The sequence below is a fragment of the Ovis canadensis genome, chromosome 14, assembly GCF_042477335.2.
Source record: "Ovis canadensis isolate MfBH-ARS-UI-01 breed Bighorn chromosome 14, ARS-UI_OviCan_v2, whole genome shotgun sequence".
Classification (NCBI taxonomy): Eukaryota; Metazoa; Chordata; class Mammalia; order Artiodactyla; family Bovidae; genus Ovis; species Ovis canadensis.
In genome coordinates this window covers 76200009-76222450 of record NC_091258.1, presented here as the reverse complement: position 1 = coordinate 76222450, position 22442 = coordinate 76200009, and the positions used below count along the sequence as shown (strand labels likewise).

The 22442-nt window shown below is 47.4% G+C and overlaps 1 protein-coding gene and 1 pseudogene across 4 annotated transcripts; one reads left to right on the top strand and one right to left on the bottom strand.

Moving 5' to 3' along the window:
• LOC138418282 (V-set and transmembrane domain-containing protein 1-like) lies at nucleotides 1-21869 on the top strand. Of its 4 annotated transcripts, XM_069549444.1 has the most exons (8): nucleotides 1-305; nucleotides 8412-8447; nucleotides 11636-11674; nucleotides 16519-16611; nucleotides 16717-16744; nucleotides 16891-16928; nucleotides 17034-17065; nucleotides 19760-21869. In XM_069549444.1, exons 1-8 carry the CDS (start codon nucleotides 272-274, stop codon nucleotides 19877-19879), a joined length of 420 nt encoding a protein of 139 aa, XP_069405545.1. In that variant the 5' UTR covers nucleotides 1-271; the 3' UTR covers nucleotides 19880-21869. The 4 variants fall into 4 exon arrangements, with proteins under 4 accessions (XP_069405545.1, XP_069405548.1, XP_069405549.1 ...); XM_069549447.1 differs by lacking the exon at nucleotides 11636-11674 and having other exon boundaries at nucleotides 22-305; XM_069549446.1 differs by lacking the exon at nucleotides 8412-8447 and having other exon boundaries at nucleotides 37-305.
• On the bottom strand, nucleotides 2898-3866 carry LOC138929746 (NADH dehydrogenase [ubiquinone] 1 beta subcomplex subunit 4 pseudogene; annotated as a pseudogene).
• Nucleotides 21870-22442: the final 573 nt, after the last annotated feature.

Sequence of the window (22442 nt, the reverse complement as noted above, 5' to 3'; positions counted from 1 at the left end):
AGACAGGATAGGAGGGATCTCAGGGTGGGCGGAGCCAGACACACTAGATTTACGAGGAGGATGCTGTCGTTGGTGGCTTCTGGCTTCCTGAGTCAGCTGTGAGAAGGAAACTGTACACCAGATGGTGGAGGAGCAGAGGGTCAGGGCAAAACCTCTGGCCACACATCCCTGGGACCGAGAGGGCGAGGGGGGGCTGTGATTGTCCAGTCCCAAGTCTTCCTTTGAACTGCAGAACTGAAGGCGGGATCTTGGTCTGGACAGAAGGGACACCATGATCACGGAATTCCTGTCCCTGCTTTGCCTCGGTGAGTCTCCGGGGCTGGGACAGATGGGTTTGAGGGTGAGAATATTCACCGGGTAGTGGAGGTTACCTTGGGGAACATGGCAAGTACAGAAATGATGGTTTCTGTTTACTGGGTACAAGCGACCTGTCAGAGTTCTGCGGGCTGTGGTATCTGCACACCCTGGTTTCGGCGCCTGCACATAAGGGATGAGGAAGCAGAGACATGTGGTAACAGCCTCAGCGTACTTGGCTCAGTAATGCACAGCTCAAGTGGGACCTCCATGTCTGTATCATCTACATACCACCATCTTGCCTTGAATGTCCCATTGGCGCATGGGAGGCAGGGTCTACAGGGTGTGAAAGTCTGTGAGTTTGGTTATGAACAAGGGGTACAGAAAAGACATGTTATTACTGAGTCCAAGCTTATACTTCTCAGTGCATGATGGGCCAGTAACTTGAAAGAGGAGTTGCTGGAGAAAAAAATAGCACCAGCGGACCAAGAAGACGGTGGACTAATGTCCCAAACAACCATCTTGCCGAGGGTCTGGATGCTCCTTACATAAAACAAAGAGGGGGAAGTGAGAAGGTGAAATAAAAAAGGCAACAAATCGTTGCAAATATTTCATCCTTCTGGCCAGAATCCAGAAGGGATGTGCTAATTTCTCCTTTCCTGCAGCCATTCGCAGGTGGGCCTGGTCAGGATATTTCCCGTGAGCTTAAGCAAAGGTATTCTAGCTCAAGACTCAGGCATGAGAAGCAGGGTTCATGGGGAAGAGCCAGTATGGATGCTTTAAGTGTGCAGGCAACATCCCTTTAGTGCTTAACTTGTAGCAAAAACAACAGAATACAAAGGTTAAAGGAAAGGAAACAGATCCGATATGGAGTCAGATTTGTTTTTCCCTATGACACTAAGGTGGGGCTTCGCTGGTGCCTCAGATGGTAAAGAACCCACCTGCAATGCAGGAGACTTGGATTTGATCCCTGGGTTCGGGAGATACCCTGGAGAAGAGAATGGCCACCCCTTCTAGTATTCTTGCCTGGAGAATCCCATGGACAGAGGAGCCTGGTGGGCTACAGTCCATGGGGTCACAAAGAGTCAGGCATGACTGAGCAAATTATACTTCACTTCATGATACAAAGGCAGGGAGCAGTGGATAAGAACATTTCCTAACCACCCGTATCCTGAGCTTGATTTTAAGCTGATGTTCAACTTGAACATAAGGTGATCAAGCAGACCTCAGCTTGTAGGAAGGAAGCCCTAGACTATAATCTTGGCCTGGTCTCTCCAGACTTTGGAAAGGCAGCCCCACCCGACTGAGTCCCTAGTTCCTCCTTTGTGAGTGGAGCCAGATTCAGGAGGGGAGCAGCGTGGAGGACCTCAGGGCTTGCCATCTGCCACCCTCCCACCCCCGGGTTCCTTCCTCCTTCTTCTGGGCTGAGCCCTTCCCTTTGAGGTCACTCTCATCCCACACACACACACACACACACACACACACACGCACACGCACACACACACACACGAGCGTGAGAGGCGGCTGCCGGTCACCATACCCCAAACCTCCAGTTGCAGGACAGAATAAATGGGGGAGTCAAGAGACGGACCTCGTCCTCTCTACACTTATTTCCTTGGGCTGCCGAAACAGTTCAGTTCAGTTCAGTCGCTCAGCCGTGTCCGACTCTTTGCGACCCCATGAATCGCAGCATGCCAGGCCTCCCTGTCCAACACCAACTCCCGGAGTTCACTCAAACTCATGTACATCGAGTCCGTGATGCCATCCAGCCATCTCATCCTCTGTCGTCCCCTTCTCCTCCTGCCCCCAATCCCTCCCAGCATCAGAGTCTTTTCCAATCAGTCAACTCTTCGCATGAGGTGCCCAAAGTACTGGAGCTTCAGCTTAGCATCATTCCTTCCAAAGAAATCCCAGGGTTGATCTCCTTCAGAATGGACTGGTTGGATCTTGCAGTCCAAGGGACTCTCAAGAGTCTTCTCCAACACCACAGTTCAAAAGCATCAATTCTTCGGTGCTCAGCTTTCTTCACAGTCCAACTCTCACATCCATACATGACCACTGGAAAAACCATAGCCTTGACTAGACAGATCTTTGTTGGCAAAGTAATGTCTCTGCTTTTGAATATGCTATCTAGGTTGGTCATAACTTTTCTTCCAAGGAGTAAGCGTCTTTTAATTTCATGGCTGCAGTCACCATCTGCAGTGACTTTGGAGCCCCCAAAAATAAAGTCTGACACTGCTTCCACTGTCTCCCCATCTATTTCCCATGAAGTGATGGGACAGACGACAGCAAATCAGGTGGCTTAAGACATCTATTCTCCACCATTCTGGAGGCCAGAGGTCCAAAATCAGGGTGTCGGCTGGGTTGATTCCTCCTCGGGGATCCGAGGGAGGGTCGGTTCCACACCTCCCTCCTCGACTCTGGCTGGGAGATGACTCGGAATCCTTAGCACCCCTCGGCTTATAGCTCCTCACATAGTCACATGGCCACCTTCCCTCTGCATGTTCTGTCTCCAGGTCACTTCCCAACCTCTTATTATTATTATTTTTTAATGATTAATAGATTCATTTAAACAACAGTATGTACAGTCATCATTGCCAGAATTAATATGAGATGTTAAATGTTCGATCCAACTTTCCTTCCTGGATCAGTTTTTCTTTCCTATCTCTGTCAGTTTTGAAAACATAAAACCAGAGGAGGAGGGGTCCAATCCCAAGCAGAGCTCCTGAGAGCAGGCTCTGGGCGTGGGCCTGAAGCTGGGATAGACATTTGCTGAACTTGCTCAGGTCCAATGAACCAAGGCAGGATCCTCAATAACCCCTTGGCAGCAAGGGTCGTTGCACTGAAGCTGGTACTCTCATTTAAACCGGGATCTTACGGCCAACAGGCTGGCTTGTGCCTTCTGGGTTTTGACAGATATATCCTATTCAGCTGGGTTGAGAGTAATAGGTAGGGTGGCCAGGCTCATGGCTTGTACTTGGGGAACAGCGTCTTGGCAACCCAGCGCACAACAGTGCCTGTCCTTCCAACTTCCTATGAGGACATCAGTCATATTGGGTTAGGGTTCCAGCCGACTCCAGTAGGACCTTGTGTAAACTGTCAGCTGAAAAAAAATTGCACGACATAAAAGCTGAGAGTTGTGTTTTATTCAATGCATACTCTTAGGACTTCCAGCCCCAGAGACAGCATCACAAGTAATTTTGAAAGAACTGCTTCAAGGAGGCGAGGGAGGAGCCAGGATGGATAGGAATTTTGCAACGAAGGACAGGTGGTCTGAACGTCGAAACACTACTACTAATCAAAGAAAACCAGATATCTCAGACTAAGGAATTTAGCGCTTTTCTGTGTATGGGAAGACACAAGAGCCTGGGCTGACTGAAATCACTCCTGGATGCGCGCCTCAGCTGTCCGGGGCCAGCATCCCGTGTTTCCCCATCCTGAGCTCCCTCGGGGCTCACCGTGGGCAGTGGCTGCAGGCTGCTGGCTGCTGGATGGCAGGCGTTCTCTGCTTCCTGCGTTGCCTCGGAGCCCACCAGCTCACTGTGTGCAATCACTGATGGTGGTGACACCATTTGTTTACTGACGTGGCAGGCAGTGTTTTACTTCTCAGACGTCAGCGAGGACTCTGCACCCAGTTCCGATGTGTGTGAATATGGAGAGGGTGGTTCTTCACATCACCAAGCCGCTGACTCAGCTGTTTGTCCTGCAATTCACGCCCATGGTGACATGAACTACCTGGAGATACTGTCAGACCCCACAGATTAAGGGCTCCATCCTAGAAGATGACCTCCCTCCCACTTCAGGGGCCAGTCGCGAGCCCTGGTGGTCACCTGTGTTTCTGTCCGACTGGCTACGGATGGAAGGTTCTAAGGAACCCCTCCTTGGGTCCATCAATTTGCTAGAACTCAAATCTGTGAGAACATGGAACTCAGAGAAACATTTTACTCACTAGAGTACTGATTTATTATAGAAGAATTTGGGCTTCCTGGGTAGCTCAGCAGGTAAAGAATCTGCCTCCAATGCAGGAGACCCCAGTTTGATTCCTGGGTCAGGAAGCGCCGGGGGTCCAGCCCCTGCAGGATCCAGAGAAACCCGAAGGAGAAACAGCGTCAGTGATTGATTTAGAGAGAGATAAGGAAAGAATGTTGAAGATAAGAAAATAGAGGAGAGAAAGAGGCTGATATTCCTTGGTTTACATAGAGAACCAATAAAACTTCGAGACAAGAAGTTTGCCCTGTTCACGGAGGCCACAGGTGCCCTCCCGGTCTCCCGAGGGAGTGAAGACTCAGAACGTCTTCCCGTTCAGGTCTTAGAAACCCGGGCAGATAAGTGAACGCAGGGAGCCCCTATGCTCCAAGCGATCAGCCTGAAAAAGAGGGAGGGAGGGAGAGAGAGAGAGAGAGAGAGAAAAAAAGATAGAAGAAAAAACACGGGGTGGCCAAGCTGCTTCGGTGAGCGAGGCCCAAAAGCTTTATTTTTCAAAAGGTACTTTTATACCTTGCCTTACACATAGAGGGAGTTTTGCCCTTATCGAAACCAGGATTTTTCTGCATACCTTTTCCACAAATGATGTTGTGTACAGTATCTTCTGGCCTTGGAGGCCTGTGAACATTTTATGACCCTCTTTTGATAAAGGCTGCTTAACCAGAAAACGTATTTTCCCTCAAAGTGTTTTTTCTTTATATTTCTAATCTATGTCAGCCTCAGAAAATGCCAAACAGAGTTACATTTTTCACAGAGCAAGGGTGCAGTGAGTTACAAGAAAGAACCAATTAGCTCAAAAGCCTGATGTGGTTAAATTCAAGGCTACACGTGTTTTTCTTGCATTCTCACTATGTTGACTAATGCAGTCCCAGGTGCACAGTGGATAAGAGATATGGGAACTTAGCAACAAGCATTGGCCTAATAATGAAATCCTACACCAGCACTAGCACTACTCTAATAACTTTTAACTCTTTCAAAGGCTCTATGTTTTAGGCTTTCCGTGCCTCTCACAGTTGGGAGGCTGTAAATAATCACATGTGTAGCTGCAAGAGTCTGGATAGACCTGCCGAGCAAGCCAGAATGCTAACAGAGGGGGTTTGATTTGAAATATTCCTCTCATGTCCAGGAGACTTATTAGCTATAGCCCTAAGTTGATTTTCTCCAGAGAAAGGTGGTCAGGGTTAGCCCCCTGTTGATGTCAGAGAAGTTGGTGAAAGTCATGAAATAGTAAAACAGACAGATTTTGGTTTGGGGGTAGATGCTCAAGAAAGCCTAGGGAGCCCGTTGAGTTCTGAAGCCTTGCTTGACAGTTCTCTTCTACATGACCTTGTCATGGGTGGGATCTCCTGTGGTGGCTCCCGGCAAGGAAGTTCCCCTGGAGAAGGGTTAGGCTACTCACTCCAGTGTTCTTGGGCTTCCCTGGTGGCTCAGATGGTAAAGAATCCACCTGCAATGTGGGAGACCTGGGTTTGATCCCTGGGTTGGGAAGATGCCCCGGAGGGGCATGGCAACTCACTCCAGTATTCTTGCCTAGAGAATCTCAAGGACAGAGGAGCCTGGTGGGCTACAGTCCATGGGGTCACAAAGAGCTGGACACAAATGAATGACTAGGCACAGTACATAGAAGGATTTAAGTCAGGAACAGCCAAATGGAAGAGGTGCACAGAGCCAAGAATGAGGAAAAGGGCTTCTGAGCACATCACGCTCGAAAAGCCTCCACGTGTCCAACATGGAAGCTCTCTGAACCCATCCTTTTGAGTTTCTATGGAGGCTTCACTACATAGATGAAAAATGGGATATTTCCTGCCGTATCAGTAAACAACGGATGTTGCAGCCATCAGTGACTGAAGACACTTGAGGGTGAGCCCCGAGGGAACTCAGGAAGGAAAGAACACCTGCCACCCAGCAGCCATCAGACTGCAGCCACTCCCCACGGTGAGCCCCGAGGGAACTCAGGGATGAGAAAACAGGGATACGGGCTGCAGACAGCTGAGGTCCATATCAAAGGGACGACTGCTGTGAGTCCAGAGCTTGCATCTTCCCATACTGAGAAAAGCTCTAAATTCTTTAACTGGAGACATCTGATTTTCTTTTTTTAACAGTAACGTTTTGTTCTGACCTCCTGCCCTTTGTTGCAAAACTCATGTATATCCTTCCCACACCACAGCCCCTAGCAGTTCTCTCAAGGTTACTTGAGATGCTGCCTCCTGGGCTTGAAGTCCTAAGAATATCTGATGAACAAAACGTAACTCTCAACTTTTAGGTTGAGCATATTTCTTTAGTAGACATAGGCGTGATTGATTGAATCACTGGCAATTGGTAATCCCCAGCCCTTCTTCCCTTCCTGGAGGTCGGGGTTGGGGGTGGGATTGGGGATAGGGGGTGGGTAGGACTGACAGTTCCAACCCTTTAATCACTTGGTTGTTTCCCTGGCAACCGGCAACCATCCTTAGGTTACCTAGAGACTTTTCCAAAAGTTATTTTAACATAACAAAAGACACTTTTACCTCTCACAACACTCAGGGAATTTCAAGAGTTTGGGGAGCTCTGTACCTGGACAGGGACAAAGACCCAATGTCACAACAGCAAAATAATTTTTCCTCTTCTCTGGGGAACTATAGATTCTAGTGCCACTCTCCTCCTCCCTTTCTAGCTTGGAAGTTGAGCAGCTCTCCACGTGGTGTATTTCAAGTCCATTGTTGCTGTTTGAGCTCAGTCATGTCTGACTCTTTGCAACCCTGTGGACTGCAGCCTTCCAGGTTCCTCTGTCCGTGAGATTCTCCAGGCAAGGATACAAGAGCAGGTTGCTATTTCATTCTCCAGAGCCCATACTACATGTTAAACGGATGATGCCTGGCTGAGTCAGGCAGAGAGGGTGGCTGGATGGTGAATGTCAGTTTTCGTAAAGGGCCGGCTAGATGATATAAGTGGGTACGTGGCTGACATATGCGAAGAGTCCGTCAAATTCTCACTGATTGGCAGTTATTCACTGCAATTATTTCCAGATAAATATGCTTGCTTGTGTTGCCTACAGCTCCCTACCTCAGAATTCTAGTAAGACTTCAAGGCGCTATCCGTTTATCCTTTGCTTTTTCAAGCTACCCTACATGCCAGTGTGTCTCTTCTCCTTAGCGGCAGGTGTCTCCACTGCAGCCAGCTCTTTGCTATGTCAGCTGTGGTCCTTTATTAAGAAAGATAGGACTTTCTTGGTGGCCCAGTGGCTAAGCCTCCGTGGTCCCAGTCCAGGGGGCCTGGGTTTGATCCCTGGTCATGGAATTAGATCTCATATGCTGCAACTAAGACCTAGCACAGCCAAATAAACAAATACAAAACAAATAGATATTTTTTAAAAAAAAGAAAGATGAATTCTGAGGATCTAATGATCAGCATGGTGACGATAGTTAATAACATTGAAATCGGCTCAGAGAATGGATCTTAAACATTCTCCCCGCCCCCCGCGCACACACACAAGGTAACCATGTGAGCTGACTTATTTGTTAATTAGCTTCATGGTGGTGGTCATTGCACAATACATACGTGCATCCAGTCGTCACATGTACACATTAACACAATCTTATTTGTCAAAAACAGAGAACCCCTCCGTCAATTTTCACCTACTCCTCAGTAAGGTTTCATGATGAAAAGTGAATCTAAGGCAATCGTGAGCTTATTTAAAAACAAAGAAAGAAAGGAAGAATGGGAATCACCGCTGGAGCGGGAGACTGGCTGATAACGGAGCTGAGATGACTTTGGACTAAAAGCAGAGGAGAGAGGGACTAAAAAGAGGCCGCGAGACCTCGGAAGCCCCCTACCCCCTGACCACCCGGAAACCAGGTTCCTGCCTCTCAGTGCAGCCGTCGCCGCCAGAGCGAACGCGGGCTCCGCCCACCGCCAGGCTCCCACGTCCCTGCTGGCTAGTGAAGCTTGGGGGCTCGGGTTTTGCGCCCACCACTGAGCGGAAACAAGGGCCAGATCCCGAGTCAGTCTCATGTCCAGATGTGTACCTGCAATCTAGATACGTAACTGAATCACTCTTCTGTATGCTGAAAACTAACACACCAAATCAACCATGCTTCAATCAAAAAGAAAAAGACAAGCATACAGTTCATCTCTCATGAGTGTTTCTCTTGCAGGGCTTTGTCTGGGCAATGAAGACGAGGAAAATAACGGTGAGTCATCTCCCACCTAGACTCTGTTCCCGCACCCTGAGTTTCATGAACTTTTTCCCTTTCATCCTCTGAATTCTAGGAGGGTTTTGGTGGTCACCAAGATGAAGGGTCTAACTCCAAATTCTTTCCAGAGAAACTTCCCAAACCCCTTCTCCATGCCTTGCCCAGCTCAGAGGTTGCACATGGCAGCAATGTGACCCTCATGTGCCAGTGTGATGCCTGGAATGGGACATTCATGCTGGGGAAGTCACAGGGTACAATAAAGGGCGGAGCTCAGCAGGAAGGTGGCTGAATTCCTCCTCACTCACCTGGAGCCTGGGCTTCCCTGGTGGCTCAGATGGTAAAGAAGCCGCCTTCCAAGGCAGAAGATGCAGGTCCGGTACCTGGGTCAGGAAGAGCCCCTGGAGGAGGGCATGGCAACCCGCTCCAGTGTTCTTGCCTGGAGAACCCCATGGGCAGAGGAGCCTGGCGGGCTGCAGTCCATGGGGCCACAAGGAGTCAGACATGACTAAGCTGCTAACCTGCCTAAGGCGGCCACAGGCTCCTCGACAGGTGGTCTGGGCATATTTTCTCTCTGACCTTCACCTTGGACAATGCCCCTCTTTATTTCTCAAACAGGTTAGTCTTGTTTGGCAAACATAGCACAGAGCTCCCTCCAGCCATAAGATCCCTGGATGCAGTCAGAGAGCCAGCGCCTCTGTACAGGTGGCGTCACTGACCCCGGGCACCTCACTGTAAAATGGACCGAAGAAACCTGCTGCTGAGAAGCTGCCTTCCCCACCCCAGAGCATAACTGCAAATTGTGCTTTGCTATCCCCTGGAGGAGGAAGTGGCAGCCCACTCCAGTATTCTTGCCTGGGAAATCCCACAGACAGAGGAGCCTGGCAGGCTACAGTCCATGGGGTTGCAAAGAGCTTGACACGACTGAAGTGACTTCGCATGTCGTGACTGAACACCACCATCACCGATGGAGTACAGAAAGGGGTTTGCGTGCAGATTAACCGGTGGTCCTCTGTGGGAAGGAGGGGGCCCTGTGACAGGTGACTTCACTGGTGCTGAGCTAAAAATTCCCGACTGACTATTCAAGACATTTATGGGCATGGGGTTCAAAGCTTCAATTAGACTAGGTATTGAGCCCTAGCACAGTCTACACAAATGATTCCATGTTGAGCCTGTGATTTTTTTTTTAATAGTCAATCAATTGATTTTTGGCTGTGCTGGGTCTTTGCTGCTGCACACGGGCTTTCCTCAGTTGGGGTGAACGGGGGCTATCCTTGGCTGCAGTGTGCGGGCTTCTCATCGCGGGGGCCTCTCTTGTAGCAGAGTATGGGCTGAACATGCGAGAGCGTCAGTGGTTGCAGCTCATGGGCTCAGCAGTTGTGACTCTCGGGGTTAGCTGCTCCACAGCACGTGGAGTCTTCCTGGACCGGGGATTGAACCCGTGTCCCCTGCGTTGGCAGGCGGATTCTTACCCACAGCGCCATGAGGGAGGGCTGCCACTCCTTATGTTTGTACCAAAAACTAAAATTTGACACCCATTCGTGAGCAAAAGTGCCTTGTGGAACCTGTGGGATCCACCACCAGACACCAAAGGGCCAGGAGGAGCCTCACCCACCTGGGCGTTGGATAGCGGGCAGACAGGCCTCAGTAGCAGCCGTGGAACCGCAGGAGACTGTGACCTGATTCCAGCCCCTCTTGGCCGTCGTCTGGGAGAACGCGGACATGGTGGTATCTACAGACGGGAGAACGTTTGTGGACGTTTACAAACCAAAGCTGAATGAAGTATGGAGGAGCGGGAAACTGGAACAGACCAATAACAGATGAAGAGATTGAACCAGCGATCCAAACCTCCCGACAAGTAAAAGCCCGGGTCCGGTTGGCTTCACTGGTGAATTCCACCGAACATTTATGGCAGAAATAACACCAGTCTTTCCCAGCCTCGTCCTAAAAAGTGCAGAGGAAGGAACACTCCTGTGCTCATTTTACAAGGCCAGCATCCCCTTTATGTCAGAGCCAGATAAGGACACTGAAAGAAAACTATAGACCTATATCCCTGATGAATACCGATGTGAAAGTTCTCAACAAAACGTTGGCAAATCAATTTTAACACTGCATTAAAAGACTCACACACCATGATCAAGCGAGATGTCTCCTTTGTACCCAATGATGGTTCACTGTACAAGTCGATAAGTGTGATACACACATTAATAGGAGGAAAGATAAAAGTTATATGTCCATCTTATGTGTAAACAATTTTGATAAAATAGATCATTTCAATATAAAAACTCTCAATAAATTGGGTGTAGAAGGAACATACTTCAACACAATAAAGGCCAATATGACAAGCCCACAGATAAGGTCATACTTAATGGTGAAAAGTTGAAAGCTTTTCCTCTGATATCAGGAGTAAGACAAGGATGCCCACCTCTTCAATTCAACGTAATACTGGAAGTCCTCTTTGGAACAACTGGGCAAGACAGAAAAATACAATTAAAAAGGCATTCAAATTGAAAAGGAAGACGTAAAACTGCCTTCCTTTGTAGATATGATCTTATCTACAGAAAATTAGCAAAAATAAATACTTTAGCTACCTGATGCGAAGAGCCAATTCATTATAAAAGACCCTGATGCTGGGACGGATTGAAGGCAAAAAGAGAAGGGGATGACAGAGGATGAGCTGTTTAGATAGCATCACCGACTCAATGGACACGAATCTGACCAAACTGAGACAGGGGAGCCTGGCGTGTTGCAGTCCACGGGGTCACCAAGAGTCGGACACGACTTAGCAGCTGAACAACAGTATATCAAACGAAAAAGCTTCCGCACAGCAAAACAAGCCATCGTCAACATGAAACGGCAATCTACCAGATGGGAGACAGTACCTGTAAAACGTTGGTGCTCTTTCCTGGGATATGATTGGAAGGTGGGGAATTAGTAGTGTCATTCATAAATATTTTTGTTATTAAAATAATGCCAAGCTCCAGCAGTATTAAGAAGACTAACCTAGTGCTCTGGCCTGGGTTTGGGGACCCAGTGAGCACCTGGAGAACAGGAAAAAAATAAAATAAAACATTCTCCTCTCTGCTTCTCAAAGAGAGCACGAAGTCCGTAAATAGGATATGAGGGTTTATCTCCCCAAGGTTCTCATACAAACACTGTGATTCCTTTTCTCCTTTCCCGTTTTCTAGGGAACCAAAAGGAAAGCAAACCCACCCCTGAGAAGACAGGTAATATAATCAGAAGGGACTTCTTTCCCCCAATTATATCCACCTCTGAAAACACCGGTGAATAAAACAGCACAAGGTACATCATCTGCTGTTTTACATGATGAAAAGCTATGGTGGAGTTTCGGGAAGAACGGGGGTGAGTCGGTATGACTGGTTTGGGGAATGGGACCAGGACCTGCGGAGCCTATACTTTGGGACGATGTATGATCAAAGACTTGCTAAAACTTTCAAGTTCTCAAAGAACAGTGAATATTATTTTTTTTTTTCTGATACTGGTTTTCTGTGAAGAATTGACTAAGATTCTACCCTCAGAAATTCTCATAAAAACTAGGGCTTTCTGAAGGTTTAGACTGAAATGGGCTTACCCATCCGGGATTCATTTTTGCTGTATCAGGCAGCCTGGGGGATTTTAATCCTCTGACCTGGGCTTCCCAGGTGGCTCAGTGGTAAAGAACACACCTGCCAATATAGGAGACTCAGATTCAATCTCTGGGTCGGGAAGGTCCCCTGGAGGAGGAAATGGCAACCCACTCTGGTATTCTTTTCCTGGGAAATTCCATGGACAGAGAAGCCTAGTGGGCTACAGTCCTCGGGGTTGCAAAGAGTCAGACGCAACTTGGTGCCCAGTCGAGCACAAACACAGGATTCCCTGACCAGGGGCCGAACCCAGGCCTCTGGCAGTGGAAGCTGCAAGTCCTAACCACAGGACAAACAGGGAATTTACCTAGATGCTTAACCATTTTTTCTTTCAGCAACTCATAACCTTCCTGTAATCTGCTCCAAAGGATCAAAATTGTTCAAGGTCGTCATTAGAGTCTGTGCAAGTATAATAGAAATAATTTTTTAAAAGACATCCTTGGAAATTCTCTCGTGGCCCAGGGGTTGGGACCCCGCACTTCCATTGCAGGGGGCACTCGTTCCATCCCATGTGTGTGGCGTGGCCAAAAAAAAAAAAAAAAAGAGAGAGAGAGAGAGAGATTTCCTGCATCCTGTCCTTGAAAAATACGTATTTGTCTTCGAAACATTTTTATTCAGTATTAGCAGGCTGATGACTGCTACTCTGGCTCTGTGAACACAATGCGTGCCACGGCTTATTGGGGAGATCTGAAATCTGATAAGAGTCGGAGAAGTTGGAAGTGCCAGAAACGGGAGATGGAAAGTCGAAGCGTTCGTGTTTTTAGCTCTTCTGTCATTTCTTTTCTTTTTTAGTTGGTATATTATTCACATCCCATAAGACCACCCTTTTAAAGTATACAAGGCAGAGGCGTCTGGCACATTCACAGGGCTGCACCATCACCACTCTGCTGGTTCCCCAGATGAAGTTCCATTAAGCAGCCGGTCTTTGCTCCCTGCTCTCCCGACACGCCCTGCCAAACTGTTTGCTGACTCTATGGTTTCGCCTGTTGTGGATGTTTCATGTAAAACACAGCCCCACACTGAGGTCTGGAGACTGGCTTCTTTCACTTAGCACGGTGTCTTCCGGTTTCACCTATGTTGCAACACGTATCAGTACTTCCATTCTTGCCATGGCTGAATAACGTTCCATCATATGGACAGACCACATTTTGTTTATCCATTCATCAGCTGATGGACGTTTGGGTGGTTCGTACCTTTTGGCTATTGTGAGTAATGCTGCCGTGAATATAGGTGTACGTATATCTGAGCCTCTGCTTTCCGTCAGGTATTTGAAAGGAGAAAGTCTTAGTCACTCGGTCATGTTGACTCTTAGCGACCTTATGGACTGTAGCCCGCCGTGGGATTCTGTCCATGGGATTCCCCAGGCAAGAGTACTGGAGTGGGTTGTCATTTCCCACTCCAGGGGATCTTCCCGACCCAGGGGTTGACCCTGGGTCTCCCGCACTGCAGGCAGATTCTTCACCATCTGGGCCACCAGGGAAGCCCCTAGTCAGGTATCTACCACGCAGGAGTAAAACCGCTGGGACACAGGGCAAGTTTGTGTCTGACTTTTTGAGCAGCTGCCAAACTGTTTTCCAGTGTGACTGTACCCATTTCACCTGCCCGTCGGTAATTTATGTAGGCTCCAGTGTCTCCACATCCTTGCCAACCCTTGTTGTTTTCCTTTTATTTTACTGTAGCCAACATAGTGGGCGTGTATATCATTTCCTGTTTTTCGGCCACAGCAAGTGGCACTGTGACCTTAGCTCTCCAATCAGGAGAGCCCTGCATTGGGAGCCCTGAGTCTCAACCACTGGCCCACCTGAGAAGTCCCTGTATATTGTTTCTTAAAATGCACTCTCAGAGCTCACATTTACACCACCGCAATGCTAAACAGAGTAAGACGTCTTTAAGCACAGACATGCTATCTCTGGAGAAGGAAATGGCAACCTGCTCCAGTATTCCTGCCGGGGAAATCCTGTGGACAGAGGATCCTGGTGGGCTATAGTCCATGGGAGTTGCAAGAGTCAGACACAACTTAGCGGCTGAACAACAACAACAAGAGGCTGTCTGCAGCCTACATACACGCGCCTCCAGGCTACTAGAAAGGAACCCTCTACTCTAATCCTGGGCGGAGACTACGATGGAGTTCATGCCCTAACTTTGCCACAAGGCCAGGCTTCCTTTCCGGGACTTCATGCCCTGTGTCAAGCTGTATCCCACTGCTCAGTCAGATGCCTTAGATCAGTATCACAGACCTTCTGCAAGTTAATTTTGGCAATGTGTAAATAGTCGATGTGAAATTTGGCCAGGATATGTGGCCATCTCAGAGCAAACCCAGTTCAGCGGGCAGTGGGCAATCTCGCAATCATTTACTTCTCACTTCTAGCGAACTGCACCATGAGATAAACTGTAGGGTCATCAAGGGGAGGGTTGAGAGCATAAGGCAAGGCATGTTCCTTTGCTGCCATCCAGGAACGGGTGTTTCTGCCCCACTTTTCCAAGTCCATGGGGATGCGCGGCTCCCACAAATGTCAGCTGTTGGAAAAGGGGTGTCCCCGGGCCCCTTAGATTCCCAAGGCATTTTCTGGACAGTACCCCACCACCACCACCAACAAAGACACCAATGTGCTCACGTTGGGAAGGGGGAGAAACCATGATTGAGCACGCCTAAGAATGGCAAAGAATCTGTGGGACCGGGGGCGGAGGAGCGCTGACAGCATCTGTTACAGAGGGAGGTGGGTGGGGGCTGGGGTGCCGTGTGAGAGATTGATCCTGATCCCTGCAACCTCCTCAGCCGGCACCGTGAGTCAGAGTCTACACTGAGCGCTTCCGAGTCAGGGTTTTTCATCATCACTGCTCTCTTCAAGGGAGCGTTCCTCACCTCCCTTTCCCACACCTCTTCCCCTCCCCACCAGTTTCATGAAGCTGTCACTGACACATAAAGCGGTAAGATACTTAAAGTGTACAACAGGATGATTTGATACAGGATAGGGGCTTCCCTGGTAGCTCAGTGGTAAAGAATCCGCCTGCAGTGCAGGAGACCTGGGTTCGATCCCTGGGTTGGGAAGATCCCCTGGAGAAGGGAAAGGCTACCCACTCCAGTACTCTGGCCTGGAGAATTCCACAGATTGTATAGTCCATGGGGTCGCAAAGAGTCAGGCACAACTGAGCGACTTGCTCTGAAACTGAAACTTTCACCTCATGTCATATATTTGCTTTTTTTTTTTTTTTGTGGGAACGCTTAAGATCTACTCTCTTAGTAAATTTCATTATACACTACAGTGCCACCAACTATGGTTCACGCTGTCCGTTAGACCCTCAGACCTCAGCCATCTGAAACTTGTTTGTGCTCTTTAAGCAACTTCTCCCCATGTACCCCACCCCCAAGCCTCTAGCAACCACTGTTTTACTCTCTGTTTTTGTGAGTTTATTTTTGTTTTTTAAAGCATTTATTTATTTGGCTGCACCAGATCTTAGTTGCAGCTCGTGGGATCTGGTTCCCTGACTGGGGATTGAGCTCAGACCCCCGGCATCGGGAGTGCATGTGTATATATACGACCCCTGCTCGATCTGTTCATCTATCGATGGACACTGAGGTTGCTTCCTTACCTTGAGAAAATGATTCTTGGACTTTGATCCACCTGTTGCTGGACTTGTCTTCACTTCCACAGCATCACAGTTAGTCTGGGTAAATGTGTTTCTCACCAGATTATGACTTCCCTGGAAAAGGTTCAGAATGTCACTTCTCTTGATCCACACCTGGGGTCAGCACAGAGCTACCTGGACCTTGGGGCAGACTGGCCAGAAAGATTAGACATAGCAGCATCCAAAGCCCATCCTGGCCATGTGACTCTGGGGAGCTCAGTTTAATGCCAGGTACTTGGTTTACGTATGAATGAAATGGGGATGGCAAAGGTACCTTGTGTACTTATGTCAAGATGAGAAAGAACAGGGAATTCCCTGGTGGTCCAGCGTCAGGACCCCAGGCTTTCATGTTAAAGGCCTGAGTTCAGTCCCTGGTTGGGGAACCAAGCTCTTGCAAGCTTCATGGAAAAAAAAATTTTTTTAATACAAAAAAATGTTTTAATGAGAAAATACTTATGAGTGCTAATGGCTCCTAGTTAATAAGTATCATTCCTGGGGAGGAAACGTTTACTGGGTGTTTGCCATCTGCCAGGCACTGTGCTAGCCCTCTCTGTAGGCACTGACCCACTCCTTCTCTCGACCAACCAGTAAAGCAGCCACAGTTGCTATCCTTGCTTTGATCAGGAAAACAAAGCTCAGGGAGATGGCACAAGTTCCCTCAAGTGATTGGACAGCCCAGCTGGGGAGTGGCAGCTCCGAGTCCTGAAGCCAGGCTGTCTGGCTCCGGCTAACTCTTCTGTGAAGCTCTCAGTGGGTTCCTGGAGCCAGCCTGACTCCTGGCCCCATCCTTCTCCCTCCAGACACCAGGATCGTCTTCGGGGCCACCTTCAGCTGCCTCTCGCTCTTTCTCCTCTTCCTCGCCGTCTTCTTCATCTACAGGTGCACTCAGCAAGGTGAGTTCAGAGCACCACGGGTTTCACACTCTGAGGAAGGGGACTAAAGTGAAGGATTCTTTAGGGCGATACATTCCTCCTTGCTTTTTTTTTTTTTTTTAATAGATTCATCAGAGGAAGAATCCATCAAGAGGTAGATACACTTGCAGACCTCACGCCCTGCGATAACTCCCACTCCGCCGCACATCAGCGACTCTTAGGCCCCGCCCCGCCTCTGTCAGCCCTACCCCCTCCCCTAGACCTCCAGATCCCATACTCTAACACGTTTCTCTTTCGCAGAACCTGCCATTCCAAAGTGCACAAGCAGAGGGATGCAGGTAAGTGATCCGGGGTGAAACCATGAGGAACCTCGGGATGGAAAGACTGCAATCTGACTCGTGCCGTCTGAGAACTGAGTTTTGTCTCCTTGTACTCATATGCAGATGTACCCATGCTGGAAAGGATTTCTGAGTTGGTGAGTTCTCCCCTATGGAATCACCCAAGAGCTCACGTACCACCAGAGGCTGGTCTGTCTGCCTCTTGGCTTAGCTCAAACGCTGGTTATATTCATGCGGCCATTTGATATTGAGTTTAAAAACATCTGAGGAACCCATTAAAAGAGAGTAGATAGGAGGCTAACAGGGGCTGGGGGGGCGGGCAGGTAGGGGACCTGGGAAGATGACATTTAAGGGACAAACTGGCAACTTGTAGATGCATAAGTTCTGGGAATCTAATGCACAGCTTGGGGATTATAGTCAGCAATACTGTATCGTATACGTCAAAGATGGTAGGAGGTAGATCATAATTGTTCTCATCATGACAAAGAAATGATAATTACGTGACAGGATGGAGGTGTTACCAAGGGGTACACTACATCAGTGTATCACATCACCATGCTGCTGCTGCTGCTGAGTCACCTCAGTCGTGTCCGACTCCGTGCGACTCCACGGACGGCAGCCCACCAGGCTCCCCCGTCCCTGGGATCCTCCAGGCAAGAACACTGGAGTGGGTTGTCATTGCCTTTTCCACATGAACATGAGTACACCTTAAAGTTGCATAGGGTTATATATCAGTTACATCTCAAACAAACAAACAAAACAACAGGTGCTTTGAATTTCACAGTAGCTGGATTCCAGCTCCCAATGGCTACTATTTATTACCATGTGGTCTGAGACGAATCACAAAACCCCCATGAGAGGGGATACATGTATATGTACAACTGATTCTCTTCACTGTGTACCTGAAACACACACTGTAAGCCACCTATACTCCAACAGGAATTCAGCAAACAAGACACAAGCCCGCATAATTTGGACCTTTCCTTCCCTGGTGGCCCGGATGGTAAAGAATCTGCCTGCAATGCAGGAGACCCGGGTTCAGTCCCTGGGTCAGGAAAATGCCCTAGAAAAGGGAAAGGCAACCCACTCCTCTCCACAGACAGAGGAGCCTGGTGGGCTACAGCCCACGGGGTCACAGAGAGTCGGACATGACTGAGCGACTAACGCTTCTTCACTTCTTTCCTCCTATATCTAAGGGGGATCCAAATCCCCAGTTAAAAGGCTGTGAGAGTCTAATGATGTCATAAACGTAAAGGGTTTATTGGTGTTTCTGGCAAATTTTAAGTGTCAAATGGGTGGCGTGAAAGCATCATGTAATTAATTTTATTTAATTAATTATTAATCAATTTATACTCATTGATTTCCTCTGTTTAAAATACTGCCTGTTGGGTGCATACTCAGTCAGTCAGGCATGTCCAGCTCTTTGTGACCCCATGGACTGTAGCCCACCAGGTTCCTCTCTCCATGGGATTTTCCAGGCAAAGAATACTGGAGCGGGTTGTCATTTCCTCCTCCAGGGGATCTTCCAGACCCTGGGATCGAACTGGCATCTCCTGTGTCACCTGCATTAAAGGTGGATTTTTCACTGCTGAGCCACTGGGAAGCCCCTAAAATACTGCTTATTTGTGATTTAATATTAATGAGCATTATAACATCTAAGAGCAATAGCAAGTAAAACTCATACCTTTTCCCACAGGGCACAGAGGTTGACTGGCTCATTCTTGAAGCCAAACCAAGTTAAATAAGAGCATTAGCAGGGAATTCCTCGGTGGTCCAGTGGTTAATTAAGACTTGGTGCTTTCACTGTCGAGGGCCTAGGTTCAATACCTGGTAAGACAAGTAAGATTCTGCAAGCTACTGGCCAAAAAAGAAAGCATTAGTAAAAGATTTAAACATTGTTGCATTTAAAGCGATATTTAGGTACGTTGCATTCATTTAGATACATAGAAATATTAAGTTATGGAAAGGCATAGTTTATCACAAAATAAATGCCAGTGATTAAATCTGGGCTATTTTAAGTGTTGGCTTAATGACCTTGATTAGCACATTGTTGATAATTATAATATTATGATAATGTCAGGTTGTGATGGGATACCTCCATACAATAGAACATTATTCAGCAGTAAAAGAAAGAAGTTACAGATATAGGTGAGAAGTGACTGCACCTCAAAAACAGGTGAAAAAAGTCAGATACAAAAAACTATATATAAAATTGTTCTATTTACATCAAATTTCCAGGAAAGGCAAATTAGTAGCTGGGGTGGGGGTGGAGGGCAGAGAGAGCAAGGGTTAACTGCAAACAAGCCCAGGGAACTTTTGGGGGGCGACGGATAGTCTCCCACTGTACAGTGGGGATGGTTGCATTGTTCTACAAATTCACTAAAAGTCATAGAACTGTACACTTATCCCAGGGGAATTTTATGGTATATACATTATATATCAGCAAAAATACTTTTTAAAATACAATACTATGTCATCAGTAGGTATGCATATAGGAGGGCAATTCTTATTCTGAAAACCATACGTTTGCAACTGATTTTTAATAAGCACAAGTTACCACTGATTGCTGGTATCCTGTTATGAGAGTCGAAAGCACAGCCATCCTAGAACGTGCTGTCCAACAGGGCTTCCTGCAATGAGGGCAACAGTCTATAGCTGCACTGTCCCAGACCTGTCACAGCCTCCGGCTGCATCTGAAATGCATCTGGTGAGACTGAGGACCTCGGTTTGAATTTAGTTGACATTTGTCTGAAGTCGAATGGCCACGTGTGGCTCGTGGCTACCCTACTGCACAGCTCAGCTCTACAAGCCTCTCTCTCTTCTCCCCAAAGCCTGAAGAGCCCGAGGGGGTGACCTACGCCCAGCTAAACACCACTGCACTGTCCAGGGCGGCTTCTGTCCCCGCCGAGGAGACCCCGAGTTCTTGTGACTACACGACGGTGAAAGTGTAGGGCTGAGAGAAGAGCTTTTCTCTGGGAAGAGAGTATGGATTAACATGGCCGGGATGGCCGGACTTGGGAAAATCCAGGTGACTCTGTGTCCTTGGCTCATTTACTCATAATAATAGAATTGCTTTTCTCTTCTTGCTTCCCCTCCTCTCAAAAATTACAGGGTGAGTTTTCACAAGACTTGGACTGCGCCTTTAGTATGAAAGTGTTAATCGCTCAGTCGTGTTGACTCTTTGTGACCCCATGGACTGTAGCCCTCCAGGATCCTCTGTCCATGGGATTTCCCAGGCAAGAATACTGGAGTAGGTTGCCATTTCCTTCCCCAAGGGAATCTTCCAGACCCAGGGGATTGATACTGGGTCTCCTGCATTGCAGGCGGATTCTTTACCCTCTGAGCCACCGGGGAGGGTTTGAATGAAATCATAGGCTAAGAATACGTACTGTATCTATAGGCTGGTGGGACTGGGAATATTCACTTAGGGAGTTAAGGACAACATCATGCAAATAGAAAATATTACTCAGAGAAGACTACGTGACCCCGCAGACACAGGGATTTCACAAAAGGAGCAGAAAAATTATAGGCCGTGAAGGGAGACACTCGTGAATTAACAAAAAGCGTCCCTAAGTAGCACACGCCTAGGAAAGCAGCTGAAAGCGTTTGGTTCCCGATTCTTTCAAGCCTCTAGTCTCAAGCCCAGTTTCCTCTCTGATGAGAATGAAAGCGTTTCCTTACTGCCATCATATTTCTGTTTTTATTCTTATTATTAAAATCAAAGGCTGCAATAAGGTTAGACTTACAGAATCCGTGTGGATTCTGTCGCTTGGCACCCATAACTTAGTTAACTCATGTGAACACAGCATTTTAAGGGTGTTTTTCTGAATGTGGACTTTTTTGTGTAGGTGGTAGTGGTACCGAATGACCGCTTCGGTATAAGCACGGGTATCTGAGCTTTGCTTCCAAATTTACGTCACTCAGTCAGGTTTGCAAGTCATTTTAAAATGTATGAATGGATGAAAGTATAAATACTTGGAATGTGTATATAAATATTCTTCACTCAGTAGCAGACACTGGGATACCTTTTTTCTTTTTTTTTGGACGTGCCTGTAGCTTGCAGGATCTTAGCCCCCCTACCAGGGATTGAACCCAGGCCCTCAGCAGGGAAAGCCTGGAGTCCTAACCACTGGACTGCCAGGGAATTCCCTAGATAACTTAAAAAAATTTTTTTTATTATGAAATATTTCTGTCATAAAGAAAAACATCCCAAAATATAAGTGGAAATAAGCACACTGACCTTATTTTCAAACCACGAACACTTTGCTGTGTTTTTATCCTACCCCTCCCAGTCTATTTCCCCCCCTCTTTTTCTGGGCAACATTACTCAGAGTAGTGTATATTATACTGATGGTTTTTTTCATACTTTTGCTCCTCAAGCATCTATCCAGTCAATATATTATATTTCATTGTTATTACATTCTACAAACATAGGGAATCATCATTACAATTCTGTCACCTTTTTTTATTGCCATCAACATTATGCTTTTGAAATTCATCCAGGTGATTTTTGAAGATTTCTTTCCTTGTTTGCTGCACAGAATTCAGTTGTTAACCATACCATGGAATATTACTCAGCCCCCCAAAAGAATGAAGCGGTGGTACATGCCATGACCTGAATGAAGCTTGGAAACATTATGCTAAGACCCAGAAAGCTGTGCACCATAGCATTTTATTTATATGAAACACCCAGAAAGGACAGATCCTGAGAAGGCGGATTAATGGCTGCCGATAACGGTTGCCATTAACTGGGGAGAAGGAGAAACGGGGAGTGACTAGAAACTGGTATGGGTATCTTCTTGGGTTGATGACAGTGTGGTGGAATTAGTCAGTGGTGATGGTTGCTCAGCCTTGTGAATAAAGACCGCTGAACTGCACACCCTAGAAGCATAGATTTTATGGTATGTGATTCCATGTCAATAAAAGAAAATGTGAAAAGCACTTGGTTGTGTGTACAAGCCATGGTTCTCTTTGTTCTTTCCTGGACTGCTAGATATTTGGGTTGTTTTCCTGCTTTGCTGTTGGCAAAATGCTGCAGTTAAACATCTTTGGAACCTGCCTTCTCGCTCACATGTGTGATCTCTCAAGATTTATATTTAGGAGTAAAATCTGTCTTCTGTGACATCCACAACTTTCATCCCACTGGAAAAGGCAAACTGATAACTAAGGTGGTTCCCCCATTTATTCTTCCACCAAGGATGTGTAAGCTTCCAATTCCTTGAGTCATTACCAATTCGCACACACACACACACACACACACACACATAACTTTGTAATTTTTGCTGATTAAAATATGTGAACTGGTAACCTATACCTTGGCCACCTGATGCAAAGAACTGACTCATTGGAAAAGATCCTGATGCTGGGAAAGATTGAGGGCAGGAGGAGAAGGGGACGACAACAGATGAGATGGCTGGATGGCATCGCTGCCTCAATGAACATGAGTTTGAGCAAGCTCTGGGAGACAGTGAAGGACAGGGAAGCCTGGCATGCTGCACTCCATGGGGTCACAGA

Coding starts and splice junctions, on each gene's coding strand:
- LOC138418282 (XM_069549444.1), top strand. CDS start 272: ATGATCACGGAATTCCTGTCCCTGCTTTGCCTCG. Junction 16,745..16,890: donor GAGGAAGAATCCATCAAGAG/GTAGATACACTT, acceptor TCTCTTTCGCAG/AACCTGCCATTCCAAAGTGC. Junction 17,066..19,759: donor TGGAAAGGATTTCTGAGTTG/GTGAGTTCTCCC, acceptor TTCTCCCCAAAG/CCTGAAGAGCCCGAGGGGGT.